General features: G+C 45.8%; 1 protein-coding gene across 1 annotated transcript in view; it reads left to right on the forward strand.

The window, feature by feature from the left end:
* Positions 1 to 27,061, forward strand: part of ACOXL (acyl-CoA oxidase like) — a 332,334-nt gene that overhangs the window by 87,932 nt on the left and 217,341 nt on the right. Inside the window, 1 exon segment of the mRNA XM_027129018.1 lies at positions 20,978 to 21,012. Within this exon segment, the coding sequence (XP_026984819.1) occupies positions 20,978 to 21,012 (35 nt within the window).

Consider the following 27,061-nt stretch of genomic DNA (forward strand, 5'->3'; position numbering starts at 1 on the left):
GAGAATTTCCAGAAAGCATGTATGGTCAGCAGTCACCACCATTTGTTGAGTGATGCTGATTTGTTGAGTGCCAGACTTAGCACTTTTCATGCTAAGTGCTCTCCGTACGTCATTTCTTTTAATTCTTACAGGAGTTCCACAAGGGAGGCACCAAGATATTTTCCTTTAACATCTTTATTGGAGTATAATTGCTTTACATTGTTGTGTTAGTTTCTGCTGTATAACAAAGTGAATTAGCTATACGTATATATATATCCCCCTATCCCCTTGAGTCTCCCTTCCACCCTCCCTATCCCACCCATCTAGGTGGTCACAAAGCACAGAGCTGATCTCCCTGTGCTATGCGGCTGCTTCCCACTAGCCATCTATTTTACGTTTGGTCGTGTATATACGTCAGTGAAGGGAGGCACCAAGATTGATACTCCGTAGATGAAGGATTTGGGACCAGTGTCAGGCTTCTTGGGAGACAGAATGTGAGGCAGTTTGGATTTGAGTTCTACGTCTGCCCTTATTAGCTGTGTGAACTTGTACAAATTAGTTGGATTCTCTTCTCTAAATGAAATATAATGGACCCGTCTCCTGAGGTTGTTGATGGGATGCCGTGAGCTATTGTCTTATTGTAAGTGAAGCCCTTCACTGGGTGCCCAGCATGCAGAAGCCCCTACATACACTTTAGCGTGGTCGTGGTTATTTCCCAGCATCACCAGCTGGTAAGTGGCAGAGCTGAGATTTGAACCCAGGTCTGTGTGGGACTATAGGCATGCCTTCAACCGAGGGAGGTGATATGGGACCAGAGTTTGAATGCTTGTGGGGTGGAGGAATGCTATCATAGGGGGCAGGAGCGACCTGAGCACGTCTGAGCTCATCCCAGAGGGGAAAGAGGAAGTAGAAAGGGGGAGGTTAATGCTGCCAGACAGAGGGAGGTTGATTGGTGGGAAGGTCACAGGGAGACTTATGACATGACATTAAAACACAGGTAGAGGGATGACCCTGAAACCAAAGCAGATGGTTTTTCCTCAGAGACAGGAGGGACAGTCTGGAGAGAGGGGGAGACAGAGGAATTTTCAAGCAGGGACAGAAGACGTTGGGAGCATTCTAACAGATGCTTTCTATTCTCTTAGGAATGCAGAGGTAGGTCAAGGTCTAAGGAAAGGGAGCAGGAATGGGGATGGAAACTTTGGAGGAGAAGCCTCAGTCTCCAAAGCCATCAAAGGCGTGGGGAGGAGAGAGGCGAGGAAGAAGGGGGCTTGTGGAGACCGTGGAAGACCCAGTCCTGAGTAGTGTGCTGTGGTCCATCCTGTATTTATGGCAGGGCCTAGCAATGTGATGATTTAGTTTGTACCTGGGGCGGTGGTAGGGAAACGAAATGGTTGGGTCAGCCCAGAATTAGAAATTCACCAGTTGGATTGCAGAAGGACAAAGGAGAACAGTAAGATGACAGCTGCTGGGAAGGTGTGATTTAGGACAGCGCAGGAGATGTGGGTGGGACGAGGGAACCCTGTAGTCAGAGGGAAAATTTCCTTCCTTCCACTGTGGTTGAGTACTCACAGTATGATTAGGAACTTCTAATGAATAACATATATGACCCTTTTCAGATCTCATTTCCCAACAAATATCAGGCATCTGTATGGAAAACTTTATGGCAGGAATGGCTGTCATACCTCATCAGCTGGATTTTACCCAAACTGTGACCCCAAGTGTAATCCGTTAAAGCCGGGCTCTCAAAACCCCTGGTTTCACGGTCCTGTGCCCCAGCTCTAGGATCAGGCATTTCCACAAGGAGCCCTGGTTCCTTTCACTGAAGAATGGTTTTAGAAATCAAGATTTGGGTGCTAGGTGTTTTTGTTGCTATCGGAGTGTTGTCACTACTTCCTATGGAGGAAGGAAATACATGTTTATATACTAACCTGTGTATACACAGAGATCTATAAATATGTATCCCTTTGTATCTATATGGAGCTAAACTTCATACTGATGTCTCAACTGTAATTCCTTACCATATGGATCATTCTAGACTTCTCCCCTTGCTTGTCTATAACCTCCTGCTCCAACAGTGAGAAACTAGCTCCAGCTATCTGCCATCCATTTCCTTAATTGTTCAATTCCAGTATATGTGCATAGTGGCTCCGGAATTAACTCATAGCCCCGTGGGAAACAACTGTGTCATCTACACTGCAGTACTATGTTCAGTTCATTTTGCTTTTATTTTTACAGCCTACACTCAGCTCCAAAGTTACTTAGTTCAGTCCTTTTATCCCTTACCTCTGGCAGTGAGTTGGTTTCATGCATTTGTGATATTTATTAGATTCTTCTGTCAAATCTGCATTCCATTCTGGGATCCCCTCAACTTTTAAATGACTTTTTTTTTTTAAAAATTGCATACATTAAGTTTCACTCCTTATGCTGTAAAGTTCTACGGGTTTTGACAAATGTACAGTTTCATGTATCTGATATTACAGTATCATACGGAATAGTTTCACGACCCCCAAATTATACCCTGTGCTTCACCTATTCAGTTCTCTTCCCTCCCTAAACCTCTGGCAACCACTAATCTGTTTGCCAGCTCTGTGTTTTGCCCTTTCCAGAATGTCATATAAACAGAATCATATAGTATGTAGCTTTTTCAGACTGGCATCTTTCACTTAGCAATATGCATTTGGGATTCATCCATGTTTTTGCATGGCTTGATGACTCATTCCTTCTTATTGCTGAATAGTATTCTACTATATAAATGTACCATAGTTTATTTATCTAGTCACTCATTGAAGGACATTTTGTTTGCTTCCATTTCTTGATGATTATGGATATTTGCATGCAGGTTTTCGTGTGGACATAAGTTTTCAGATCGTTTGGGCAAATACCTAGGAGTATTTTGGATTATATGGTAAGACTATATTTGGCTTTGTAAGAAACTGCCAGACTCTCTTCCAAAGGGGCTCTACCAATCTGCATTCTCACCAGCAATGAATGAGAGAGTTCTTATTACTCTGGATCCTTTCCAGCTATTGTCAGTATTTTGGATTTTAGCTATTCTAATAGGTGTATAGTGGTATCAAGTTGTTTCAATTTGCATTTCCCTGATGACATTTGCCATTGGGCATCTTTGCATATCCTTATTTGACCTCTGTATATATTTTCTGGTGAAGTGTCTCTTCAGAATTTTTGTCCATTTTTTAAATTAAGTTATTTTCTTAATTTTTTTTTTTTTTTTTGGCTGCGTTGGGTCTTTGCTGCTGCACGCGGGCTTTTCTCTGGTTGTGGCGAGCGGGGGCTACTCTCTACTGTGGTGTGTGGGCTTCTCACTGTGGTGGCTTCTCTTGTTGCATAGCACAGGCTCTAGGCGAGCAGGCTTCAGTAGTTGTGGCACACGGTCTCAGTACTTGTAGCTCACGGGCTCTAGAGCGCAGGCTCAGTAGTTGTGGAGCACGGGCTTAGTTGCTCCATGGCATGTGGGATCTTCCTGGACCAGGGCTCGAACCCATGCCCCCTGCATTGGCAGGCAGATTCTTAACCACTGCGCCATCAGGGAAGCCCTTCTTATTCTTAAGTTTTAAGAGTTCTTTGGATATTTTGGGTATCAGTCCTTTATCGGATATGTGTTTTGCAAAGATTTTCTCCCAATTTGTGGCTTTTCATTCTCTTAACAAAGTGTCTCTGACATAGACACTTTCTAATTTTAACAAATTTCAATTTATTTATCTTTTCTTTCATGGATTGTGCTTTTGGTGGCTTATCTAAAACTCATCACAGACCCAAAGTAGCATAGATTTTCTCCTACGTTTTCTTCTAGTAGTTTTATGGTTTTGCATTTTACATTTAGGTTTGGAACCCATTTTAAGTTAATTCTGTTTAAGGTGTAGGGTCTGTGTGTAGGTCCACCCCCCCTTTTATTTTTGCATATGGATGTCCAGCTGTTCCAGCACCATTTGCCAAAAAGACTAACTTTTCTCAGTTGAATTGCCTTTGCAGCTTTGTTAAAACTCAGTTGACTATATTTTTGTGGGGCTGTTTCTGGGTCCTCTATTTGAAACTGGATAGTGTGAGTCCTTCGAGTTTGTTCTTCTTCATTGTTGTTTTGGCTATTCTAGGTCCTTTGCCTTTTCATATAAATTTCAGAAGCAGTTTATCAATATCTATAAAGTAACTTGGTGGGAACGTGATTGGGATTGTGTTGGGATCCCAAGAACTGACATATTAATGATATTGAGTCTTCTAAATACATGAACATGAGTCTTCAAAAACATACCCCTCCATTTATTTATATCTTCTTTTATGTTCATTTTTTACCTCTCTCGTTTGGATAATTTATATTGATCTATCTTTAAGCTCACTGACTTTTTCCTTTGGCATCTCCATTCTGCTGTTAAGCCTGTTCAGTGAACTTTTATTTTCAGGTATTGTATATTTCCAAAACTAAAAATTTCATTTATTTCTTATTTTTATCTTCTGTTTCTCTGCTGAGATTGCTTATCTTTTCGTTAACTAGAGAATGCTTGCCTTGACCTCATGGAGTTTGGTAATAATATCTGCTTGAAAGCCCTTATCTGATTACTTCAACATCTGGATCATTCTAGGGTAGGTATTTATTGATAGTCATTTCTCTTGTGAATAGGGCACATTTTCCTGGTTCTTCATAAATTGAGCAATTTTGGATTATATCCTGGATGTTGTGAATATTATGTTTTGAGGACTTTGAGTTATGCTATAGTCTTCTGAAGAATGTTGATGGTTTATTTTAGCAGGCAATTAACTTGGTTAGACTCAAGGCCTGACCTTGAGCTTTCTCTTTGGGTTCAAGTCTACGTTCAGTTCTTTAAGCCTTTCATGCACTGCTTTGTCCCATGCGTGCTGGTTTAGCAGTCAGCCTGAGATTCATCCAGAGTTCATGTACAAAGTCAGGAGAACTCGTTCTTCTACTCTTGCCTCTTTGGGCTCCTTCACACACTCCAGGGACCATAGTTGCCTTTGCTCCTTTTCCCAGTGCCTCTAGCCAGCAAGACAACAGGATTTTTCTCTCAGAGTTTTGCCTCCCTGCTGTTCTGCTCCTCCACTGTGGCCTGTTTTCAGGGCAGATCCCAGGAAAACAACAACCACGAAAAGCCAGGAAATTCACTCTGTGCCAGGGGCTACTTCAAATTTTTTTTTAACTTAAAAAAAAAAAAAAAATTATTTATTTATTTAGGCTGTGCCGGGTCTTAGTTGCGGCCTGCGGACTTCTTAGTTGTGGCCTGCGGACTTCTTAGTTGCGGCATGCGGACTTTTTAGTTGCCACTTGCGGACTTCTTTAGCTGCGGCATGCATGTGGGATCTAGTTCCCCGACCAGGGGTCGAACTCGGGCTCCCTGCACTGGGAGCGTGGAGTCTTACCCACTGGACCACCGGGGAAATCCCTACTTCAAATTTTTTTGACCCTCCTCTATAAGCTGTTTGCTTGTTTTTACTCCCCAGAATTCTCAGTAGCTGTTTTTGCACTTTGCTCAGAGTTTATAGCTGTTATCTATGGGAGGGTCAGTCTGGAGAGGGTTCACAAGGCCACATTAGAAGCGAATATCTGCCTGCTGTTTTTCACCCAGCCCTACTTCTCAGAGATCTTTCCAAGTCAGTATATAGAAAAGTTCCTCCATCTTTTAAATCATGTGTGGTAGTCCACGATAGGCAGACCCCTCCTAGTGGACATTTATGCTGTTTCCAAAGTTTTGCTTTTAGAGACAGTGCTGCATCAAATGGCCTTATGCCCTCTATACGTGACTCTGAGGGTCTTGGTGGAGAAATGTCCTGGGCCTCCAGCCACAGTGGAGGTTTTTCTTAGAACCATGAAAAATATTCATTTCCTTCATTTTGGTGTGACATTTCCTTCCTTCTGTCATTGACTGAAGGCCTGGGCCGTGGTTCTGGGCATAACCGGTGGCAGGAAGGTGTGAAGGACTGGAGAGTGAGGAGTGCCGGATATTCCAGAAGACTTAGAGATTGCTCCAGAGCACCGGGCTGAGAGGGGTTAGGGAAGTCTGATACCCAAGGACAGAGACAGCCCTGCAACTCCCACAATCCCCACAAAACTGGATGTGTTATTTAATTTCCCATTTCCAAATTGGTTGCTTATCAACAAAGAATGAAATACATCTTTGGACAAAAATATAGTACATTAAAGGAAAGCTTTCTCTCTTAGAATCTCTCTCCTCCAATTCCTCTTAAGCAAAGGCCAAGATGCACCTTGCAGAAGCATCACTGAATATGTCTACCTTGGTCACACACCTTCAGCATCTCCCTGTTGTCTGCAGGCTCACGCTCCCAATGTTTAGCATTGTACTGAAGACACTTAATACGGCATGATGCTTGGGGCTGCAACAGCCGTTTTGTGATCATGAGGCAGCAAGCACAAGGATGAGAAGCCAGTTGCTAAAAAATGGATCTCTATAGGACCTGGTCCCTAAGGACATTGTTGAGCAGCGAAACCAACATCAGCATTCACCCTCCTTCAGATGACTTATTATAAAAAAATAAAATAAACTCTTATTTGTTTAAACTAAAAAAAAGACCCTCAATACTCCAGTCCCAATATCCCCAGGCGTTCAGCGATTTTCTAGCTGTGTGACCTTAGGCAAGGTAGCATACCCTCTGAATCTCCATCTCCCCATCCCCAAATGGGAATAGTCATGCTTCATTCTCAGCGATTTTATGAGGCTTAGATGAAGCGACATTTCTGCTGTGCTTGGCACCGTATTTGACCTGCAGAAAGTGCTTGGTGGATGCCACCCAGAGGTGTATTATTGTCCAAACTTCCTGTCTGACTCAGAGTCCTTTCTGCTAAGCCATTACTGATGCTGAGGTCCCCACGTGATAGTCACCCTTGTTCTCATATCTGTGTGAATCCCTGAGGCCCAGCTCCAGCCCCAGCTCCTCTGTGAAGGTTTCACAGCAAGGTCACCCTCCCGGGAACTCCTGGAGTCTGGCACTTAACACAGTGGATAATGAAGCTATTTTCTTGGTTTATGTTGTACTCTCCGAGCTCAGGGATCATGCCCTGTGCCTCTTTATGACCTCCTCAGTGTCTTGCACACAATAGCCTTTTCATAAACATTGATGATGGAGCTGGAACCCTGTACCTCACTTGCATAAAATGGGCAGTTTCCACACAGAGAGAAATAAGCACAACTTTGTCATTGGTGGCCATTGCACCGTAGCACAAGAACATGGAGGCGTCTGCGACGGCTGTTCTTCCGCCTGCTGAGTCAGGGAGGCAAATACAAATTTCGTGTAACTTAATGCCCACAGACAACTGCATAACCATGTTAAAGGAGAGCAACGAAGGAAATACAAAACCCATGATTTCAACAAATGTTCACTGAACTCCTGGATTCCCCGTGGACCAGGCATGGGATGGAAGATGAAAGCCCGCCCTCCGAGAGCTTGCAGGATGCTGGAAAGACGTCTGTACACAGACCGCAGCCTCGCACATGCTGGGCGAAGGAGCCGGAAGAGGGGCTGATGAAAGCCGGGCTGGGGCAGAGAAGCCTCCCAGGGGTCATGATGTTTGAGGGGGTTTGTAGGATGAATAGGATTTGGAAGGTGACTGAGGAGAGAAGAGCACTGCGGGGAATGGGATGGGGTGGGATGGGAAAGGGAGTAGCATGCACTGCGTTTGGGAATCTGGGGCTGATTTGATGAGCCAGGTGGGAGTGAAAGGGGTGGGTGGTTGAAAAAGGGGCCACGAGGCAGGTGAGGTAGCTCTGTAGTCTCGGCTTCATCACACGGCCACTGGGGTCCCACAAGGGCGTTCCACAGGGCTCGGCAGTGTGATCAGCTCTGAATTTCCAGCTGGAGGAAGGCAGCCCTGTAGGAAGCTCTTGCTGTGCTTCCTGGGAGGGGAGGTGACGCTCTCGAGGAGGTGGCAGTGGGGTTCACGGGGAGGGCCGGGGCCAGAGCAGCTCAGCTGGAGAGCATTGGCTGACCCCAGAGGGTGGCCGGGCCGGTGAGCTGAGGATGAGAGGGAGTCACCTGTGCTACCCTTTTCTGTAATGTCAGTGTGGAAATGCTTCTCGCTTACGTTCTGCCTTTTTCATATTACATCCTAAGCTTGAGTATTTTCCCATATGTCTGATACTGGTTAGATTTTCTGATTCAGTGACTGTGCCTTTTATGCCAGTACCACAGCTTTTTACCTGCTGAACTTTCCAAGCTCCAACCCCACCTCACTTTGGAGTGTCAGCTCATTGTAGTCTAATTGGCGTCCGCTTCGGGAGGTGGGTTTGTGTCTCTGGGTCTTTGTTGGTGGTGGTTAGTACTGGTCCCACGCCTCACTGGTCGCCCTGGGCTGTGCTTGTCTCCCCTCAGCTGTGTTGCTTGACTTGACTACTCTTTGGGAAGTTGATTTTTCTCTTCCGAGGAAGGGAACGCACCTTGGAGAATTGTTCTGGAAATATGGAGAAAACTCAGCATGTTTATTCTGTCACCTGATGAGGCAGTGATGGCTCACAGCAGTGCTTGTAAACTAGAGAAGGTGTTTTGCTTCGTTTCTTCTCCGTATGCCAGTGACCACACAATCACACTTCGGTAGGGCTCTCTCTGTCTGGTTGTGTCTTTCTCCCCCTCTGCTGGGTGTGTGTGTGCAGCATTTCAGTCACTGCCTCTATCAAATCCATCAATTTAGACAAATTCCCTCCCCTCCCAGCAAAGTCCGAAGTTAGCACCTTTAATACTGACCTAAAAATCCAGGTGATGAAATGGAACCTTTGTGAGAATCTACTGGGGTAGGGGTGAAAGACTTTATTACCAAGAGATGTGTCCTCATTCTTTTACTCCCTTTCTTGAATCTTTATTTCAAAATGTTGTCCTTTTTATTCCGTGAGAATTTGAGTGGCGGTGGAACACAGTTTAATAATATCTCCTTGCCAAAGCATCCACGTTTCAGGCTGACAAAAGACAGCACCTTAAGAGAAAAATTGCATTCAGCTATGCGTAAAGTACACAGTTCATAGCATTTTGCAAGGTAATTGTTTTCCATACTTTCCCTTATTAGATCGTTTAAAAATTACCAATTAGTACCTGCTTATGTTAAAACATTCACATTACACACTGGAGAAGAGTATAAAATGATAGGGAGTGAAGATCCTTTCCCACCCAAACCCCTCCCATCCAACAATTTGGTATTTAGTCTTCCAGACTTCCTTTCTAATAATTATATATATAACCATTCAATATCAGATATCCCCTTAACACATTATATGCACATTTAGATTGTACCTGCAATTTTTTTTTTTTTTTGCTTAAAAGTATGTTGTGTCACTTTTCACATCAGATCTACTACACTCTTTTGTAACACCTGTGATTGTGTTTTATGGAAAGCTTCATCTGAGCCTATGTTCTATACACCAGGACAGAGGGCTTGGTTTCTCATTCGTTTTGTGTATTTTTTAAAAACTAGACAGCGGAGAAGAGAGGGGATAGTTTAAAGGAGGATAAGTGTTTTTTTTGTGTGTGTGTGGTACGCGGGCCTCTCACTGTTGTGGCCTCTCCCGTTGGGGAGCACAGGCTCTGGACGCGCAGGCTCAGCGGCCATGGCTCACGGGCACAGCTGCTCTGCGGCATGTGGGATCTTCCTGGACCGGGGCACGAACCCGTGTCCCCTGCATCGGCAGGCGGACTCCCAACCACTGCGCCACCAGGGAAGCCCCAGGATAAGTGTTTTTAATAAGCATTTGACAGAATTCAACACCCTTTCATGATTAAAAAACCGTCAGAAAAATAGGAAAAGAAGGGAACTTCCTCAATTTGATAAAGAACATCTACAACCCTCCCCCATAGCTAACATTATACATTATGGTGAATGACTGCATGCTTTCCTCCTAAAATTGGGAACAAGGCTAGGGTGCCTGCTTTCACTACCCTTACTCAACATAGTGCTGGACTTCCAGCTGGTGCAGTAAAGCAAGAAAAGAAAAGGCATTTGGATGAGAAAAGAAGAAACAAAACCGATCCTATCTGGAGATGATGCTTGTCTATACAGAAAGCCCAAGGAACCTGCGAAAAATCTCCTAGAACCTGCTAAGTGAATTTAGCAGGTCGCAGCACACAAGATAAACATACACAAATAAATTGTATTTCTATATATTAACAACGAACATGTGGACACCAAAATAATTTACACTTGCTCAAAAAGAGAGAGAGGAGAAATTCGCAGAAGTAAATCTAACAAACATGTGTAGGAACTGCATGCTGAAAATTATACAATGGTAATGAAAGGAATAAAAGAAGATCTAAATGAATGGAGACACATACCACATTTATGGATTGGGTGACTCCATATGGTAGTGATGCCAGTTTTCTTCAAAATTGATATATAGGTTTAATGCAATTTCTATCAAAATTCCAGCAAGATTTTTTTTGGTGTGAATATACACAAGGTTATTCTACAGTTTATATGGGAAGGCAAAGGAAGCAGAATAGCTAAAAAAATTTTAATTAATTAATTAATTAACTAATTTATTTTTGGCTGTGGTGGGTCTTCGTTGCTGTGCGTGGGCTTTCTCTAGTTGCGGTGAGCGGGGGCTGCTCTACGTTGCGGTGCGTGGCTTCTCATTGTGGTGGCTTCTCTTGTTGCGGAGGATGGGCTCTAGGTGCGCGGGCTTCAGTAGTTGCAGCACGTGGTCTCAGTAGTTGTGGCTTGCGGGCTCTAGAGCTCAGGCTCAGTAGTTGTGGCACATGGGCTTAGTTGCTCTGCGGCATGTGGGATCTTCCCGGACCAGGGCTCGAACCCTTGTCCCCTGCACTGGCAGGCGAATTCTTAACAACTGCGCCAGCAGGGAAGTCCCTAAAAATTTTTTTTTGAAAAAGAATAAGGCGGATGGAGTCACTCTACTCAATTTCAATACTTATATAGTAATCAAGTCTAGTGGTTTTGGCAGAGAGACAGACAAATAGATTGATGGAACACAATAGAAAGCCCAGAAATAAACCCCAATAAATATGCCCAACTGATTCTTTACAAAAGTGCAAAAGAAATTCAATGGAAGAAAAGATAGCCTTTTCAACAAATGGGGCTGGAGCAATTGGGCATCTATAAACAAACAAACAACGCCCCCCCCGACCCCACCCGCAAAATGTTAGCACAGGGAACTCTACCCAATATTCTGGATAACCCATATGAGAAAAGAATCTAAAAAAGAATGAATATATGTATTTGTATAACTGAATCACTTTTCTGTACACACAAACTAACACAACGTTGTAAATCAGCTATATTCCAATAAAATTAAAATCTTAAAAAATGTCTCACACCTTATACAAAAGTTAACTCAAAATAGATCATGCTTTAAATGTAAAACATAAATTTATTAAACTTTCAGAAAAAATAGGAGAAAATCTTTGGGGTCTACAGGTATACAATTTTTTTTTTTAAATACTTTTATTTTCAAAGTTTTTTTATACATCTTTATTGGAGTATAATTGCTTCACAGTGCTGTGTTAGTTTCTGTTGTACAACAAAGTGAATCAGCCATATGCATACATATACCCCCATATCCCCTCCCTCTTGAGCCTCCCTCCCACCCTCCCTGTCCCACCCCTCCAGGTGGTCACAAAGCACCGAGCTGATCTCCCTGTGCTATGCGGCTGCTTCCCACTAGCTAGCTATTGGACATTTGGTAGTCGACGCTACTCTCACTTTGCCCCCAGCTTCCCCCTCCTCCGCCCTGCCCCCCTTCCCCCCCCGCCCCCCGCCCTGTGTCCTCAAGTTCATTCTCTATGTCTGCATCTTTATTGCTGCCCTGCCACTAGGCTCATCAGTACCATTTAAAAAAAATTCCATATATATGCATTAATATACGGTACTTGTTTTTCTCTTTCTGACTTACTTCAATCTGTATGACAGACTCTAGGTCCATCCACCTCACTAGAGTAGACACCAAGGCATATCCCTTAAAGAAAGAATTGATCAGTTGGACTTCATCAAAACAAATAACTTTTGCTCTGTAAAGACCTTGTTACACAGATGAAAAGACAGGCTACAGACTGGGAGAAAATATTTGTAAACCACATATCTGACAAAGGACTAGTATATAGAATATAGAAAGAGTTCTCAAAACTCAACAGCGAAAAAACAACCAATCCAAATAGAAAATGGGCAAACATTTCACTGAGGAGAATCTACCGTTGGCAAATAAGCACGTGAAAAGATGTTCAACATCATTAAACTTAGGAAAATGTAAATTAAAACCACAATGGCTATCAGAATAATACCTATCAGAATGGCACAAATTTTTAAAAAAAGTGATAACACCAAACGCTAGTGAGGATGCAGAGAAACAGTGTCATTCATACATTTCTGGTGGGATTGTAAAACAGTACAGTCACTTTGGAGATCAGTTGGGCAGTTTCTTATAAAATTGCACATGGAACTACCGTATGACCCAGCAGTGGCACGCCTGGGCGTTTATCCCAGAGAAATGAAAACTTATGTTCATGCAGATACTTGCACATGAATGTTCATAGCAGCTTTACGTATAATAGTCCTAAACTGCAAATAGCCCAGATGTCCTTTAACAGATCCCTTGGCTGTGGTATTCCAGTATCATGGAATACTGCTAAGCAATGAAAAGGAATGAACTATTGGTACCTGCAGCCACTGGATCAATCTCCAGAGAATGATGCTGAATGCAAAGCTCTAATCCCCAAAGGTTACATACTGTAGGCTTCCATTTATATTACATTCTCGAAAAGGCAAAATCACAGGGCTGGAGAACAGACTGATGGTTGCCAGGGGCTAAACAGGGATAAGTGTGGGAGGAAAACGGATGCATTTATAAAAGGGCATCACAAGGTGACGGAAACGTTCTGTAGCTGGACTGTACTGATGTCAATACCCTCACTGATATTGCATGATAATTTTGCAAGATGTCCCTGGGGATGACATCTTAGAGGAAACTGGGCAAAGGATACATGGGGCTTCTCTCCATTATTCCTCTATATAATTTCAGATACCTGCATGTGAATCTATTAATACAATTATCTCATAATTAAGAGTTTACTTAAAAAGGTATTGTCTCTTTTTCAACAGTGGATATATTGCACTCTTTTTTAAAATTATTTTTTAAATTCTTTTTACTGCACTCTTTTTAACAGCTGCTGTCATGTTTTCTGGAGGGCCTCATTTTAGCCCATGTCCCACATACCTGGGAGGAAGGATTTTTGTTTGTCTGTTTACGTTTTTGTGAATTTCTTTCTGGTAGGAATTTGATTAGAGGAGAAAGTAGGTAAGAGCTAGAAGGAAGAAAACTGTTACTCTTTCTTTGAAACAGGTTCTTTAAAAGTATTCTTGTGTCTTACGTTAAAAAGGGATTTCCTTTCCTGGGCATTTTACTCTCGACTCCGATGAGGATCTGGGGCTCAGAGTGGGTCAACGAGCGGTTTTGGGGTCGCTAAGCTGCAGTGACAGGCTATGAACGGCCTTTCATTTTCTTGTATTTAACAGGCCAAAATCCACCATAGAAATGCCCTAAAATACTCTTGTTATTGACTGCATGTGAGGGTGTCACCCATTTGTCCCCTTCAGTCCGCGTACATTTCCTTTTCTTCTCTTCAGCCTCTTCCTTCTCCCCCGGCCGACTCTGACTTACAATCAGGCTTTCACTTAAGTAGTATTTGCCACTGAAAGTTCCAGAGTTTTCTGGGTTAGTTGTTCTGTGATGTAGGCTGCACACAGAATCCATGTCCATCGTCACGCCGGTGCAAATAAGGTTTTCTACGAAAAGAGTGTGTGGTTTCTTCATATTATCGAATACCCAACCATTCATATCAAGAGAAGCCAAGAAACCAAAATCTACTGTTATTTTGTTGGAAACCTAAAACTTAAAAAAATACGGTCAGCTCCTCTGACACTCACAAGCTGTAAGTGAATTCAGTGAATACAAGCTGAATTCTCCCTGGAGTGAATTCAGTGGTTCATGAAGCTCTCTGGCAGCCCTGTTTATCCAGCTCTGGGTACCGGCCACACAAAGATGAGTAACTGGGACCTGATGTATGCCCATGAGTTCACTCTGCTGTGACACAGGTGGACAGACCACGGCCACTGAATGACAATGACAAGGATGATAGCTGGCCTCCTGGAGTCCTCACCACTGCTAGGCCCTGAGGGTGTCCAGCCCCCTGTCTTCTGGGGAGGGGCTGCAGTTACTGTTGTTTCTCTGCAGAGGATGGTACCGAGGTTGAGAGCAGGACAGGGGGTGGTCCCTTGACCCATGGCTCATGGGGCTTGGTCCCTGGAAGATGCGTGGTAAAAGGGGGCCCAGGTGCTGTTGCTGGGGGTGGGGGGAACGGGCAGCAACTCAAGACTCACAGATGTTTTTAATTTGTGCGAACTGGGGGACAAAGCAAGTCCTTGTGAAAACTCATCTCCAAGCTTTCCAAGCAGAGCTGTTTAACTTTTACTCCAGAAAGATGGTGCCTGGCTCAGGTTCCCAGGAATGGCGGGGAGGGACAGCAGCATCACCGGCCTTACCTTTTCAGTTACTCGGAGCTTAGAGACTTGAAAACAACTTGTTTTCTTAGGTTGGTTAAACAACCACTGCCTAGGTTTCAGTGTTTGTTCAATGTTAATTTCCATTGATTTAGCAAGTTTTACATCAGGTTCTGAAAGTTTCAGATTTGAATTACTAGGTTTCTGACAAACCTGGAAAGAGTTTACACGTTATGCACATGCCCTTCTTTTCCTAAACTTAAGTGTGACTTTTTCTTTAGCTTTTCCAGTTTTTTTAAAAAAATTAAATTTTAAGGGCCCAAGGAAGGATAACATCACGAAATAAACTCAATAATGAGAAATACGTTGTTGTTGTTTCTTCCTCCTGCCTTTCTTGCGGTCTCCTCCCTCTTTTTTTTTTTTTTTTTTTTTTTTGTGGTACGCGGGCCTCTCACTGCTGTGGTCTCTCCAGTTGCGGAGCACAGGCTCTGGACGCGCAGGCTCAGCGGCCATGGCTCACGGGCCCAGCCGCTCCGCGGCATGTGGGATCCTCCCAGACTGGGGCACGAACCCGCGTCCCCTGCATTGGCAGGTGGACTCCCAACCACTGTGGCACCAGGGAAGCCCTCCTCCCTCTTTTGATGGGAATGAGAGAGAGAAGCGCAGTGTGGGGAGGGCAGGTCTGCAGCCTGTTGAGACTTGCCCTTGGCCTCCAGGAAGCCAGCCCTGTACTTGTTTGTGGACAGCACACAGTGGATCTCAGCCAGGTGGGGACACCTCTCCCTGCTGAGTGGGTAATCACCTGTGAGCCTCATCTCCCCAGACATCACCCCAGGCCTACTAGCTGGCTGAGCTCACAGCGATGATAATCCCTGAAGTTGAGTGTGGGACATTGACATGACATTAAGAGGACATAAAATGAAAATAGTTTTATTATGAACTGTAACATCATCATCGTCGTCGTCGTCACAGTTACTAAGAATTCACCTGTGCCAAGCCTTTTGCTAAGTTCTTTCCATACATCATCTCTTTCAATGCTTCCTAAACTTGAACCCCGGAGGACTGGCTACCTGCCCCGCACTCCATTCCCCCACCAGAGTTTCCGATTCAGTAGGTCTGGGTCAGGGCCTCATCCCAGAAGTCTAAGTTAATCTGCCTAAAACAACCCCACGAAATAGGTAACGTGAGGAAACAGGCAAGAAAAAGTGGGAGACTGGACCACAAGGCTCATTGCAACTGACCATAAGCATTGGCTGGCCCAGCATAGTTAAGTTTTCAGAGGAAGTAGTGAGTGCCTAAGACAGCCCTAGACGGACGTCCACTGCTGAGGACTAGTGGGTCATGGCGTGTGTGGCAGGGTTTCAGAGTCATGCGCGGAGGGGCAGGAAGTCTGGGGTGTTACCTGCAGGAAGACCAGCTCTGGAAGGTGCTGCTTGCGGGAACACGGGGGCCCTGGCTATTAGGAGGAGAGAACAGTGTTGGAAGGAGAGCCAGAGAACGGGTTAACAGGATGCGTTCGGTGGATCACTTTCTCCCTGCCTCCCGTCCGTGGCCCAGCACACCGTGGCTCTGTTTGTGTGGGATTCTGTCCACGCCATGGCCTTCTTCTCCCCTTCACGCTCCTTTCCCATATTTTCCCAGAAAAGGGGAGGAAATCATTTAAAAAATACAGGAGGAAAATAAACAACAACCTTTCTCTGTGAGTTTATTTTGTGATGTTATAAATCTTTGGACCCTTGAAATTAAAAAAAAAACAACTATAAAAAAATCACCACCGAAGTATAGGAAAGGGAGGGAAGAGTCACGCCTAACAGGAAGGCTTTCCCCAAATTTGTCACAAACTCATTAATTCAAGATTGGAAGCTTGGAGAACCCGAGCAGAGCCTTGGCAGCATGGAAAGGTGTAAAGCGAGGTTGCAGACCTGCGGCCCCCGGGCCAGATTCCACTGACGTGTTTTGTTTGGCTCCCGTAGTTCTTGAAAAATAGTCAAATCAGTTTCAAACATGGGAGTTTTCATAATAAAACCCCTGATGTCCAGCATTTTTTTTGAGGAACGGGGAGCACTGGTGCCAGGGCTGTGGCTGGTTGGTGGCTGACCACGTGAAGGGGCATGGCTTCTGGTCACAGCCCCGGCCAGCAAAGCACCCCTGGTCTAGAAAGTTCTGGACTCACACTTGAAGCACCAGTCACCAGCTGGATGACTTGGAGGCTGGCACCTACTGGACTTTTCCTCCTCACCTGCCGCTGGCAGCCTTGTGTGTGTGACAGCACATCGTAAACACGAAGCACAGCAGATTCCCAGCCACACAGGGACCCTTGGGCCAGCGGGCCTCAGGGAAGGGGCGCTTGGTGACAGTCGGTGCACCTGCAAGGACGTTCCCTACTGCCTTCTAAGGCAGTGCCAGCCACTTCTTCAAAGTTTTTTCAAAAGATGGATTTTAAAAATGTGTTTTCTAAAATTATGATTATTTTACAAGGTCTGCACAGTCCACGTGGTGCTTTATAGGGTGTATCCGGCTACAGCTGGCCCACTTCTGGGTGTTTTATGGCAAATTATTCTCAGATTACCCTTTAATGCAGGAAGGCCTGCCAGTTGTCTGAGCTCCCTGGGTCATATAGAAAACCCCTAGACTTGATACGAAACAGCTGCCTCGGTCAGCTGTTCCAAAAAAAGGAGCATTTTCAGGCCGAAGCAGCAGGAAAAAGGTTTTTTGTAGTTGGTGGAGATTTTGAAAAAAAAAAAAAAAGTTAAATTACTCTTTCCTGGCCATTAAAAGGTGATTGAATTTTGTTATTAACAAATTGTGGGAATCTCGAGAGAAGTACTCCGAATGGGAGTTTGTTAAGTGCTCTCTGGCAATACTTACAGTATGTCCCGGGGGGGTGTTCTCAATGGAGGGTGGCTGCACAAAACTCCGCTGACCTCCGTGTCCCCGGGCCTCAGCCCGGGCTGGGCCGGGGTCAGGGGGCCAACCCCTGGGCCTCCCTCCTCTCTCTCCCCAGGGCCCCTGCTGAGACCAGCAACAAAAGGGTCAATTGTCTGAGGCCCCCCTTTGTCTCAGAGGCTCTATGGGCCTCTTCAAATGCCAAAGTGTCTCTATGCACATGGGTGAATGCATATACACATGGCTGTAGGAATGTGTATCCGTATGTATATGTGCACATGTGCTGGTGCATGCGAGTATTGTATAAGCATGTGCGTGCACGTGTGCACCCAGGAACACGTGCTTATTTATATGTGCACGTGCATGCACGAATAGGAATGCACATGGACCTGTGCATGCGTACATGGGTGTGGATGCGCCCCTGTAAGTGTGTGCGTGCACACACGAGTGTGCACCTGTGTGCCTATGTGCACACACATACGAGTGAGTTGGGTGTGAACGTGTGCACATGTGCCTGTGTGTGCACACACAGGCAGTGGTGAGACTTGCTCGAAGAATTTCTGAGACGCTGATGCCTCTTCGCAGGGTGAGCGCTCAGAGGCCTGGCTGGCTGATGCACATCCCTAGGGCCGAGGGAGAAAACATCTCTGGCCCATCTCTCAGCAGTTGGCCCAGTTACCTTGATGTGGCATTTGTTATGGGGCAGAAACCTCAGAGAAGTCTCTGCCTCCCCTGCCTTCTCTAGGGTCAGATAATAGGTAGGATGCAGGAGGAGGAACCATAAGGAGGCTCCCCACACAGCTCACTGGCCTCGTTTACCTGTTCCAATGTGGGGTTTCATGGCGAGGCCCGCAATAGCTTTCTACGCTGTTCCATTACCTTCTCAGGGCTGCCTAATCAGATCCAGTGCATTCCATGTGGCGTTTAAGCCAGGTTTCCAGAAGGACTGTACAATGACCCGTTCCCATCTGTCCCATCAGTGGGCTCCCACGTAGCTCTGGGGTCTCTGTACAGGTGCCAATCATCCTGTTCCCTAGCGCATCTCTGGAGACCTGCGGGATTCTGTGGCTGGTCTGTACCATCCCAAGGTTCACACTCTCTTCCTTAACAAAGGTGTCCTTTTAAAAATGACTGTAAAACATATTTGATTCAGAAGCCAAGAAAAGACTAATAAAAATGCTTAATTCAAATTTGCTTCTGTGAAGGATTTATCTCCCAGCCCCTTTTAACCAGCACAGCTGCCATGTAACAACTTTTTCTGCTTTTTTTTCTTATTCTTGTCCTTCCCCAGACCCATTTCCTCTCCCTACTCCAGCAAGGGCTTATCTTTCAACTGTGGAAAGGCACCAGTTAAACAGCACTCCAAAGCTTATCAAAATATTCAGGCAGTAAAATTATCTTATAATTAGCCTAACTGTAAGCCAGAACTTTTTAACCCCAGGAAAGGTGAAGTTACCTGGCCTGTGAAATTGGTAAATTGCTCATTCTGACCTTTTTAGGCTGCAGTTTCTACTTTTATTTCATTCCCCCAATAATTTCCTCCTTTTTCTTTAAATTCTTGATGGTCCCTGAGGCATCTTCCTCTTCTGTTTGCTGAAGGCTCAGAGAAAATGTACTCCTGGCTGAGCTGAAATAGATAATTGAATGCATTCAGGCGAGGGGGTTACGAAATCAACCTGTTATCTACTTCATGCCTTCACTTTTAGGTATGCTTTGGGTAAAATGAAGCCTCATCTCACCATCGCTGATTCCATACTTCAGGTGCATGCAGTGGTGGCACCCAGCCGCATGATTCTGGAGCTATTCCCACACTAGCTGGGGGATTCTGCAGTATCCTGAGCTGGTTAGAAGAATTGGGCTTCCTTATCACAAAGATTTCTCCTAACTCTTCCTCCCCTTGTCTCTTGCTTACCCCATCGACCCTCCCACTACCCCAGGGACCCTCCTGTCATCTTGCAGCACCCAGGAGGGTGCCACAAAAGTCACCTCCCCACCCCCACTTCTATGGGAGCTGACATCAAGGGAGTGGGCAGTGACGTGTTTGGGGGTGTTAACGTGCTACTTAGGTGGACTTTTGGCCCAGAAATGATATTATAGATGATGCTTCGGTTTTTAACTGCAGTTGAGATTCTTAAACTAGTCATGCCACAATTCAGCCACAAGTGGGTTAGTGAGACTTACATAGGCATGATTAGGGCTGATCACTGTGTTTTACATGATGAAATACTTGCAAAGTTGCAAAAATTAAACTTAAAAACAATTAAAAATGAAATTTCGGAGTGTGACATTTTCATAGAGGGGTGTTGCCTATAAATAGTGGTAGTGATTATTTATAGAGTTTTTTTCCTGTCCATCAGGCAGTATGCACACACGTGGGCATACACACAGATACAAACACATAGATAGAAAAATTGTTTCATCCTTATGTTAATCTGGTGAGAACACAATTACTTTGCCCATTTTACAGTTGTGAACACTGACGCTCTGAGAGGTTAAATCACTTGCTGACACCCATATGGTTAGCAGTTGAACGTGGCTGTCATGTAATCCACCACTGGCCTTGCGTTAACCAGCCGAGGCCCAGGCCATATGGTCCGACCTCTAGTTGTTCTTGAGAGGTTTCCTTGACACCTCTACAGGGTAAGGAGGAAATTGCAGTGTCACCTCGGGCTCTGCTTGGCAGTCGTGTACACTTTCTCTTGATGTCACGTGTATATCACAGGTGCGATTTCCTTGCAGTCCTTGGAGCTGCCTTGCTGCCCTTGAGCTGACAGGATCAGGGTGAAGTCTGTGCTGATCCCCTCAGGGAGGCTCTGGCCCAAGTGGTCAGTCCCCCTGGGGTGGAAGTAGTGAGAGGGTCGCTCCCAGGACCTGGGCGTGGCCATGCTCTCCTAATGCAAACCTCAGAATCAGATCCGCTCTGCAGTCCCATCTTTTCACTGCTTTGTCTCAGAGCTGAAAGAGCCCTGTTTTGCTCATGGAAAGAGTAGAATGGTGGTTGCCAGGGGCTGCAGGGTGGGGGTAAGTGGGGAGATGTTGGTCAAAGGGTAAAAACTTCTAGGGCTAAGAAGAATAAGTTCTAAGGGTCTAACGTACAGCATGGTGACTGTAGTTAACAATGCCGTGCTGCACATTCGAAAGTGGCTAAGAGAGCAGATCTTAAGCGTTCTCACCAAAAAGAGAAATAAAAGGCAACTGTGAGGCGATGAATGTGTTAATTAATGTGCTAATGTGTGTTAACCATTTTGCAATGTATGTGTATATGGCATCACTTTAAATAGATACCCTTTTGTCAATTACACCTCAATAAAAAATAAACATTAAAGCATTTTTAAAAAGGCAAAAAAGAGCCTTTTGGAAGTCTTTCCTGATGAGAGACACCTTCTGTCTAATCCATGATGGAATATTGTACCCTGCTTAAGACCCTTTCAAAATACCATTATCCTTTTAAGAGTTAAGTTGAAACTAAAGATCGATCATTAAAACATGTTATTTTAAAAAAAAGTGTTATTTAGGAAGCATTAGCAGGAAGGTGTTTTAAGAAATGTTTAAAAAAAGTTGGCGCGTTACATCAGTTTTCTTGTGAATTCAGCATGTGCTTGATATTATTTAATATGTATTCCTCTCTCTTTTTAATTGCAGCTTGGGTTGACGATAGCCATTCGCTATAGCCACAGGTAAAGTTACATTTTTTTCTTTTAAGGAGTATCCTTACTGATTTATAGATTTTGGTTTGCTCCAGTCTACAAGTTTTTTTTTTTTTTTTTTTTTTTTTTTGTTTTGCGGTACGCGGGCCTCTCACTGCCGTGGCCTCTCCCGCTGCGGAGCACAGGCTCCGGACGCGCAGGCCCAGCGGCCATGGCTCACGGGCCCAGCCGCTCCGCGGCATGTGGGATCCTCCCGGACCGGGGCACGAACCCGCGTCCCCTGCATCGGCAGGCGGACCCCCAACCACTGCGCCACCAGGGAAGCCCAGTCTACAAGTTTTTGAGCTTAATTTTGGAGGCTGCTCTATCTGTGATGTCAGTGTGATAGCAATTAGATGAAATTGTTCTAGTTGCTTGATTGGTGAGAGTTAATCACTCTTTGGAGGAATAAGATTTTTATGTAAAAGTTGTGGTAGATAGCCCATTTCTTTTTTAAAAAAAATTTATCTATTTAATTTATTTATTTTTGGCTGCGTTGGGTCTTCATTGCTGTGCGTGGGCTTTCTCTAGTTGCGGCGAGCAGGGGCTACTCTTCATTGTGGTGCATGGGCTCCTCATCGCGGTGGCTTCTCTTGTTGTGGAGCACGGGCTCTAGGTGCATGGGCTTCGGTAGTTGTGGCACACAGGCTCAGTAGTTGTGGCGCACGGGCTTAGTTGCCCTGCGGCATGTGGGATCTTCCCAGACCAGGGCTCGAACCCATGTCCCCAGCATTGGCAGGTGGATTCTTAACCACTGCGCCAACAGGGGAGCCCTGCCCATTTCTTTTAAAGTCAAAAATGTAATGCTCTAGGGCAGGGACCCGATGTGATTTCTGGGAGTGGACTCTGTCCAAGGGTGAGAAGTGGAAACAGGGATGTCATGCATGAGAAATGAGGCCAGAAAGCCACACGAGGGATTGGCTTAGTGACTTTATTCAGAAAGCCAGCAGACTGTGAGGATGGACTAGTGTCCCAAAGATCCATTCAGACTTCTTTTATACTAAAAGGGGAGGGGGTGTGGCTGGTTGTTGCAGCCTTCTTGATGCTGGAATCCTTTGTTCTTGCAGCTGTCCTGTTGGTCAGGGCACAATGTTCCTATAAACCTCCAACAAGACAAATGTTATTCTCTGTTCTGCAACTTTTTATCTCTATGAATGGGAAAGTGTTATACCTTTAAAGGTCAGAGCCTTGAGAATGGGCTACCCTGTATATTCCAGGCTATAGGCAACATTCTTTTAGTGATTAACTTGTAGCAAGAGCAATAGAGTACAAAAAGGTTAAAGTAAAAGAAACAGATTCAGTATGGGGTCAGATTTGTTCTTCCCTATCACATCCCCACGGAGGTGGTTGGTGCACCATGAAGAAAGCACTTCGCTTGGATTGTAAACAACATTCCCCTTTGTTCCTCTTTCCCCAGAGCACCCGCCTCACTGAGGAAATGTGGCTGGTAGATAGAGGTTTATGAGGCTGAGTAGCAAGGTAGCCACCCTGAGCCATGGCCCTACGGGAGCTAAGGACAGTAGCTCTGTTGTGATGAAGGGAAAGAAGGATGTTCGGGTGGTAAACGAACGTCGATTTTAGAGAGGGCAGAGCTTTGGAGCTGCTCATCCTGTGGCCACATTTATGTATTCTGCCCCAGTTCCTATCTGCCTACTGTCACTGGACGACCATTTATCATGCCCGTGCAGTGTGTGGGTCAGGGGTCTGGAAAGGGCAGTGAAGATGGCTTGTCTCTGCTTCACAGGGTCTGGAGCCTGTGCTGGGGGACTCAAGGGCTGGGGGGCGAGTCATCTGAAGGCTCACTTGCTCTTGTGTCCGGTGGGTGAGGCTGGCTTGTGGCTGGGGGGGCAGTCTCTGTTCCTCTCCATGTGGGCTGTTTTGAGCTTCCTCACAGCATGGTGGTTGGCTTTCTCTGAGTGAGTGTCCTGGAAAGAGAGAACCACGTGGAAGCTGTCTCCGTTCTGTGGCCCAGCCTCACAGAGCATCACTTCCACCTTGTTCTACTGGTTGGCACAGTCGCAAGCCCCCACTTGTGTTCAGAGGGAGGGAGTAGAGACACCCGCCCCCCCTCGGCCGAGGGAGTGTCGGTCACGTTGTAACAAGAGCATGAGAGGTGGCAGAGCTTTGTTCGGCCATATTTGGAAATGCGCTCTGCCATGGAGCCCAGCTGAGTGTTGGAGTATTTATTTAGAGCACTTGTGGAAAGAAATTTAAGACTGTCCTTGCTGCAAGGCACTCACTAGTTGGGGGTACACAAGGGGTATGTCTGAAGAAGACAGGACAGATGCAGTTCTCATAGGAGGGGGTCAACCAATCAAAGGAGGCTTCTTAGAGGCAGCGGCCCTTAAACCATCCTCATTCCACCGAAGTGCGAGAGTGGGACGCAGGTCCAGTTGGCTCAGGGAGATGCCTGGGCAGGCTGAGAATACAGGTCCCTGAGAACACATAGCCTTTCAATGACTATTTGACATGTATTTGGAGGAGAGGCAGCGTATGGGGAGGCTGTGGAGGGGTGGGGTGGATCCTGGCTGCCTCAGCCTTCCTTCTGTAGCCCTAGGAGTTCAGTCGCAACCCTAAACTTAGAACCCACTCCTCAAAACAAAGGCCCTGCCCAGGCTGGATGGCAGGCAAGCAGAAAGGCTAGCAGTTGTCTGTCTATGGGAGCATCTGCCTTCTGGGTCCATGCTCCATCCAAGGAGCCTAACCCCACACTCCTCCTGGCCAGGCCGCTGCTGTGCTCTCACGGGGGACATCCTGGCAAAGGGAGCTGCCCCTGGGCTGTGTTTCCAGGGAAGTGTGCCTCCAGGCTGTCCTGTCTCCTGTCTTAGCTCTGGGCCCTCAGGTTCAGAGCAGGGAGTCATGGATATTTGCATAAATGCAGCAAAAAGCGAAGACAAATCTAAATAAGTTACAAAGGGAAGTAGTGAGGTGGGGGAGGAGGAAAGCGAAGGTATCTACTGAGCTTCCTTTGCCAGTGCCCAGTGCCTTCACCATATGCCTCAGGGGCTGGGGCCCCCGGAGTGCGCGGTGGCCCAGCGAAGGCCGTATTCACGAGAGGCTGCTCACAGCGTCCATGTGCCCCTGCCAGGAGCCTGAAGTCTAGGGGCAGAGAGAATGATTAGAAGGTGACTGCTGTAACTCAGGGATGACCCGGAGACTTTGTTTTTCTTTTTTGGCTCGGCTGGGCCTCAAACAAAGTGTAAATGTCCAATTTCCACATCCGATGGATGCAAGCCAAGGTGGGGAGAGGTTGTGAGGAGCGTTTGACCTGTCCAGCTACCAACATCTTAAAATAACAGAGGCCTTATCAGAGGTTGTGTTTTTTTTTTAAGATTTTTTTTTTTTTTTTGATGTGGGCCATTTGTTAAAGTCTTTATTGACTTTGTTGCAATATTGCTTCTGTTTTATGTTTTTGGTTTTTTGGCCCCGAGGCATGTGGGACCTTAGCTCCCCGACCAGGGATCGAACCCGCACCCCCTGCATTGGAAGGTGAAGTCTTAACCACTGGACCGCCAGGGAAGTCCCCAGAGGTTGTGTTTTGCAAAAATTATTTCTGAAACAGGGGATTCTGAGTTAAAAATTCCAGGAAGCGCAACAGCAGCCGTCAAGTGTGGTGAGGAGGAATCTTCCAGTCTGCAGGAATGCGTGACACTTGATACGGTGTCACTGAGGAGACACTTGCAGGTCAGGGCCACACCACCTGCCCCTTGCCCCATGGCCTTTGTCCTGTCTCCGGGGTCAGCGGGCACAGGAGGAATTGACCTTTCCTCTCAGACACCTGCAGGTCACCGTGTTGCCTGGTGGTGCCTCTTCTGTCCCTCCTGCTGCCTGGCCCTGTCACACACCTCTGTCCTCACATAGGAGGAGGAAGATGAAGGGGGTGGGTTTCTGGTTGTGTCCCCTATTTAAAAATCCTACTAGCTTATTTAGATTAATTGAAACTTCCATCCTTTTGTCGATTGCTTTTTTTTTGGTAAATTATACCTAACAGAAATTTACCATTTTATTTATTTGTTGGCATATACTTAATTTACAATGTTGTGTTAGTTTCAAGTGTACGGCAAATTGACTCAGTTATATCGATACACATACGTATATATTTATTTTCAGGCTCTTTTCCGTTATAGGTTATTACAAGATATTTAGTATATTTCCCTGTGCTACCCAGTAGGACCTTCTTTTCCTGTTTTATATATTGTAGTGTGTATATGTTAATTCCAAACTCCTAATTCATGTCCCCCCTCCCTCCTTTTGGTAACCATAAGTTTGTTTTCTATGTTCGTGAGTCTATTTCTGTTTTGTAAATGAGTTCATTTGTGTCATTTTTTTTTAGATTAAAAGTGATCTAAAAAATAAAGTTTACCATTTTAACCCTTAAAAAAGGATTAGGGAGTGTACAGCTCTGTGGCATTAAGCACATTCACATTGTTGTGCAGACACCATCACTATCCATCTCCAGAACTTTTTCATCCTCCCAGACTGAAAGTCTGCACCCGCTGAACACTGACACCACCGTCCCAAGCCCCCAGCAACCACCATTCTACTTTCTGTCTCTGAATTTGACGACTCGAGGAACGTTATAGATGTGGAATCATATGGTATTTGTCCTTCTGTGGCTGGCTTATTTCACTTAGCAGAGTGTCCTCAGGGTTCGTTCATGTAGCATGTGACAGGATTCCCTTCCTTTTTTTTTTTTTTTTTGCGGTACGCAGGCCTCTCACTGTTGTGGCCTCTCCCGTTGCGGAGCACAGGCTCCAGACGCGCAGGCTCAGCGGCCATGGCTCACGGGCCCAGCTGCTCTGCGGCATGTGGGATCTTCCTGGACCGGGCCACGAACCCGTGTCCCCTGCATCGGCAGGCAGACTCTCAACCAGTGCGCCACCAGGGAAGCCCTCCCTTCCTTTTTAAAGGCTGTATACTGTTCCATTCCATACATAACTCTTTCTTTATCCATTCACCTGTCGATGGACATTTGGGTTGTTTCTGTCTTTTGGTTATTGTTAATAATGCTGCTGTGAACACGGGCATACAAATATCTCTTGGAAACTTTGCCTTCAATTCTTTTGGGTGGAATTGGTGGATCACATGGTAATTTTATTTGTAGACTTTTGAGGAGCTGCTGTACTATTTTCCTGTTGATTACTTTTTAAATGGAGTTGTATCTGTGTCTATATAGTTCTTGGTCACTTCAAAAGCTCACGGCCGGGCTTCCTTGGTGGTGCACTGGTTGAGAGTCCGCCTGCCGATGCAGGGGACACGGGTTCGTGCCCTGGTCCGGGAAGATCCCACATGCCGCGTAGCGGCTGGGCCCATGAGCCATGGCCGCTGAGCCTGCGCTGCGCGACGGGAGAGGCCACAACAGTGAGAGGCTCGCGTACCGCAAAAAAAAAAAAAAAAAAAGGAAAAAAGCTCACGGTTGCTATTGAGAAATGGTTTCCAATTCCCTTGTCACGTTTGCCCAGAGCCCAGATGCTGGAATTGAGGTTTTCCTGGGTCTTTCTTGTGTGGATAGGGATGTTTTTGGAAACACAGTTCGGGACTTTTGGTTCTAATCACCAGGTCTGTTTCCAGAATTATAACAGCAGAGCCGGGGGCAAGCGAGGTGGTGGAGAAACCCCAGCAGACTCCTTCAGTAGGTGGGGGTGAGATGAAGGGGAGCAAAGAGGCAAATGTGGTTCCAAGAGGCCAGTATTGGGAGGATGGGCTCACCTATGAAGAGGGACAGATTCGGTGGCCTTAAGGGACACAAGTGTGGGAGGAGGGGAAGGAGCCTATAAAATCTGATAACGCTGCTAGCAGGCAGCACCTCTCAGGCTGCTACAGACATGTGGGGCAGAGCTCTTGTGTGGCAAGAAAGGAGTTTACTGCTCGAAGGATGCCCGGTTTTGTTTTCGTGCATCTGCGTTGGTGCCTCAGCTATCAAATTTCCCTTGTTACAATGAACTACAGTGAACAGTGCTCAGAGTTAGGACCAGTCCCCGCCCCGACCCCTACCCCCCATCTCCTCACTAACACGTGCACACCCCAGCCATCCCCACTC

The sequence above is a fragment of the Aethalodelphis obliquidens genome, unplaced genomic scaffold (assembly GCF_003676395.1).
Source record: "Aethalodelphis obliquidens isolate GAN/ISIS:26980383/991018 unplaced genomic scaffold, ASM367639v1 scaffold35, whole genome shotgun sequence".
NCBI classification, from domain to species: Eukaryota; Metazoa; Chordata; class Mammalia; order Artiodactyla; family Delphinidae; genus Aethalodelphis; species Aethalodelphis obliquidens.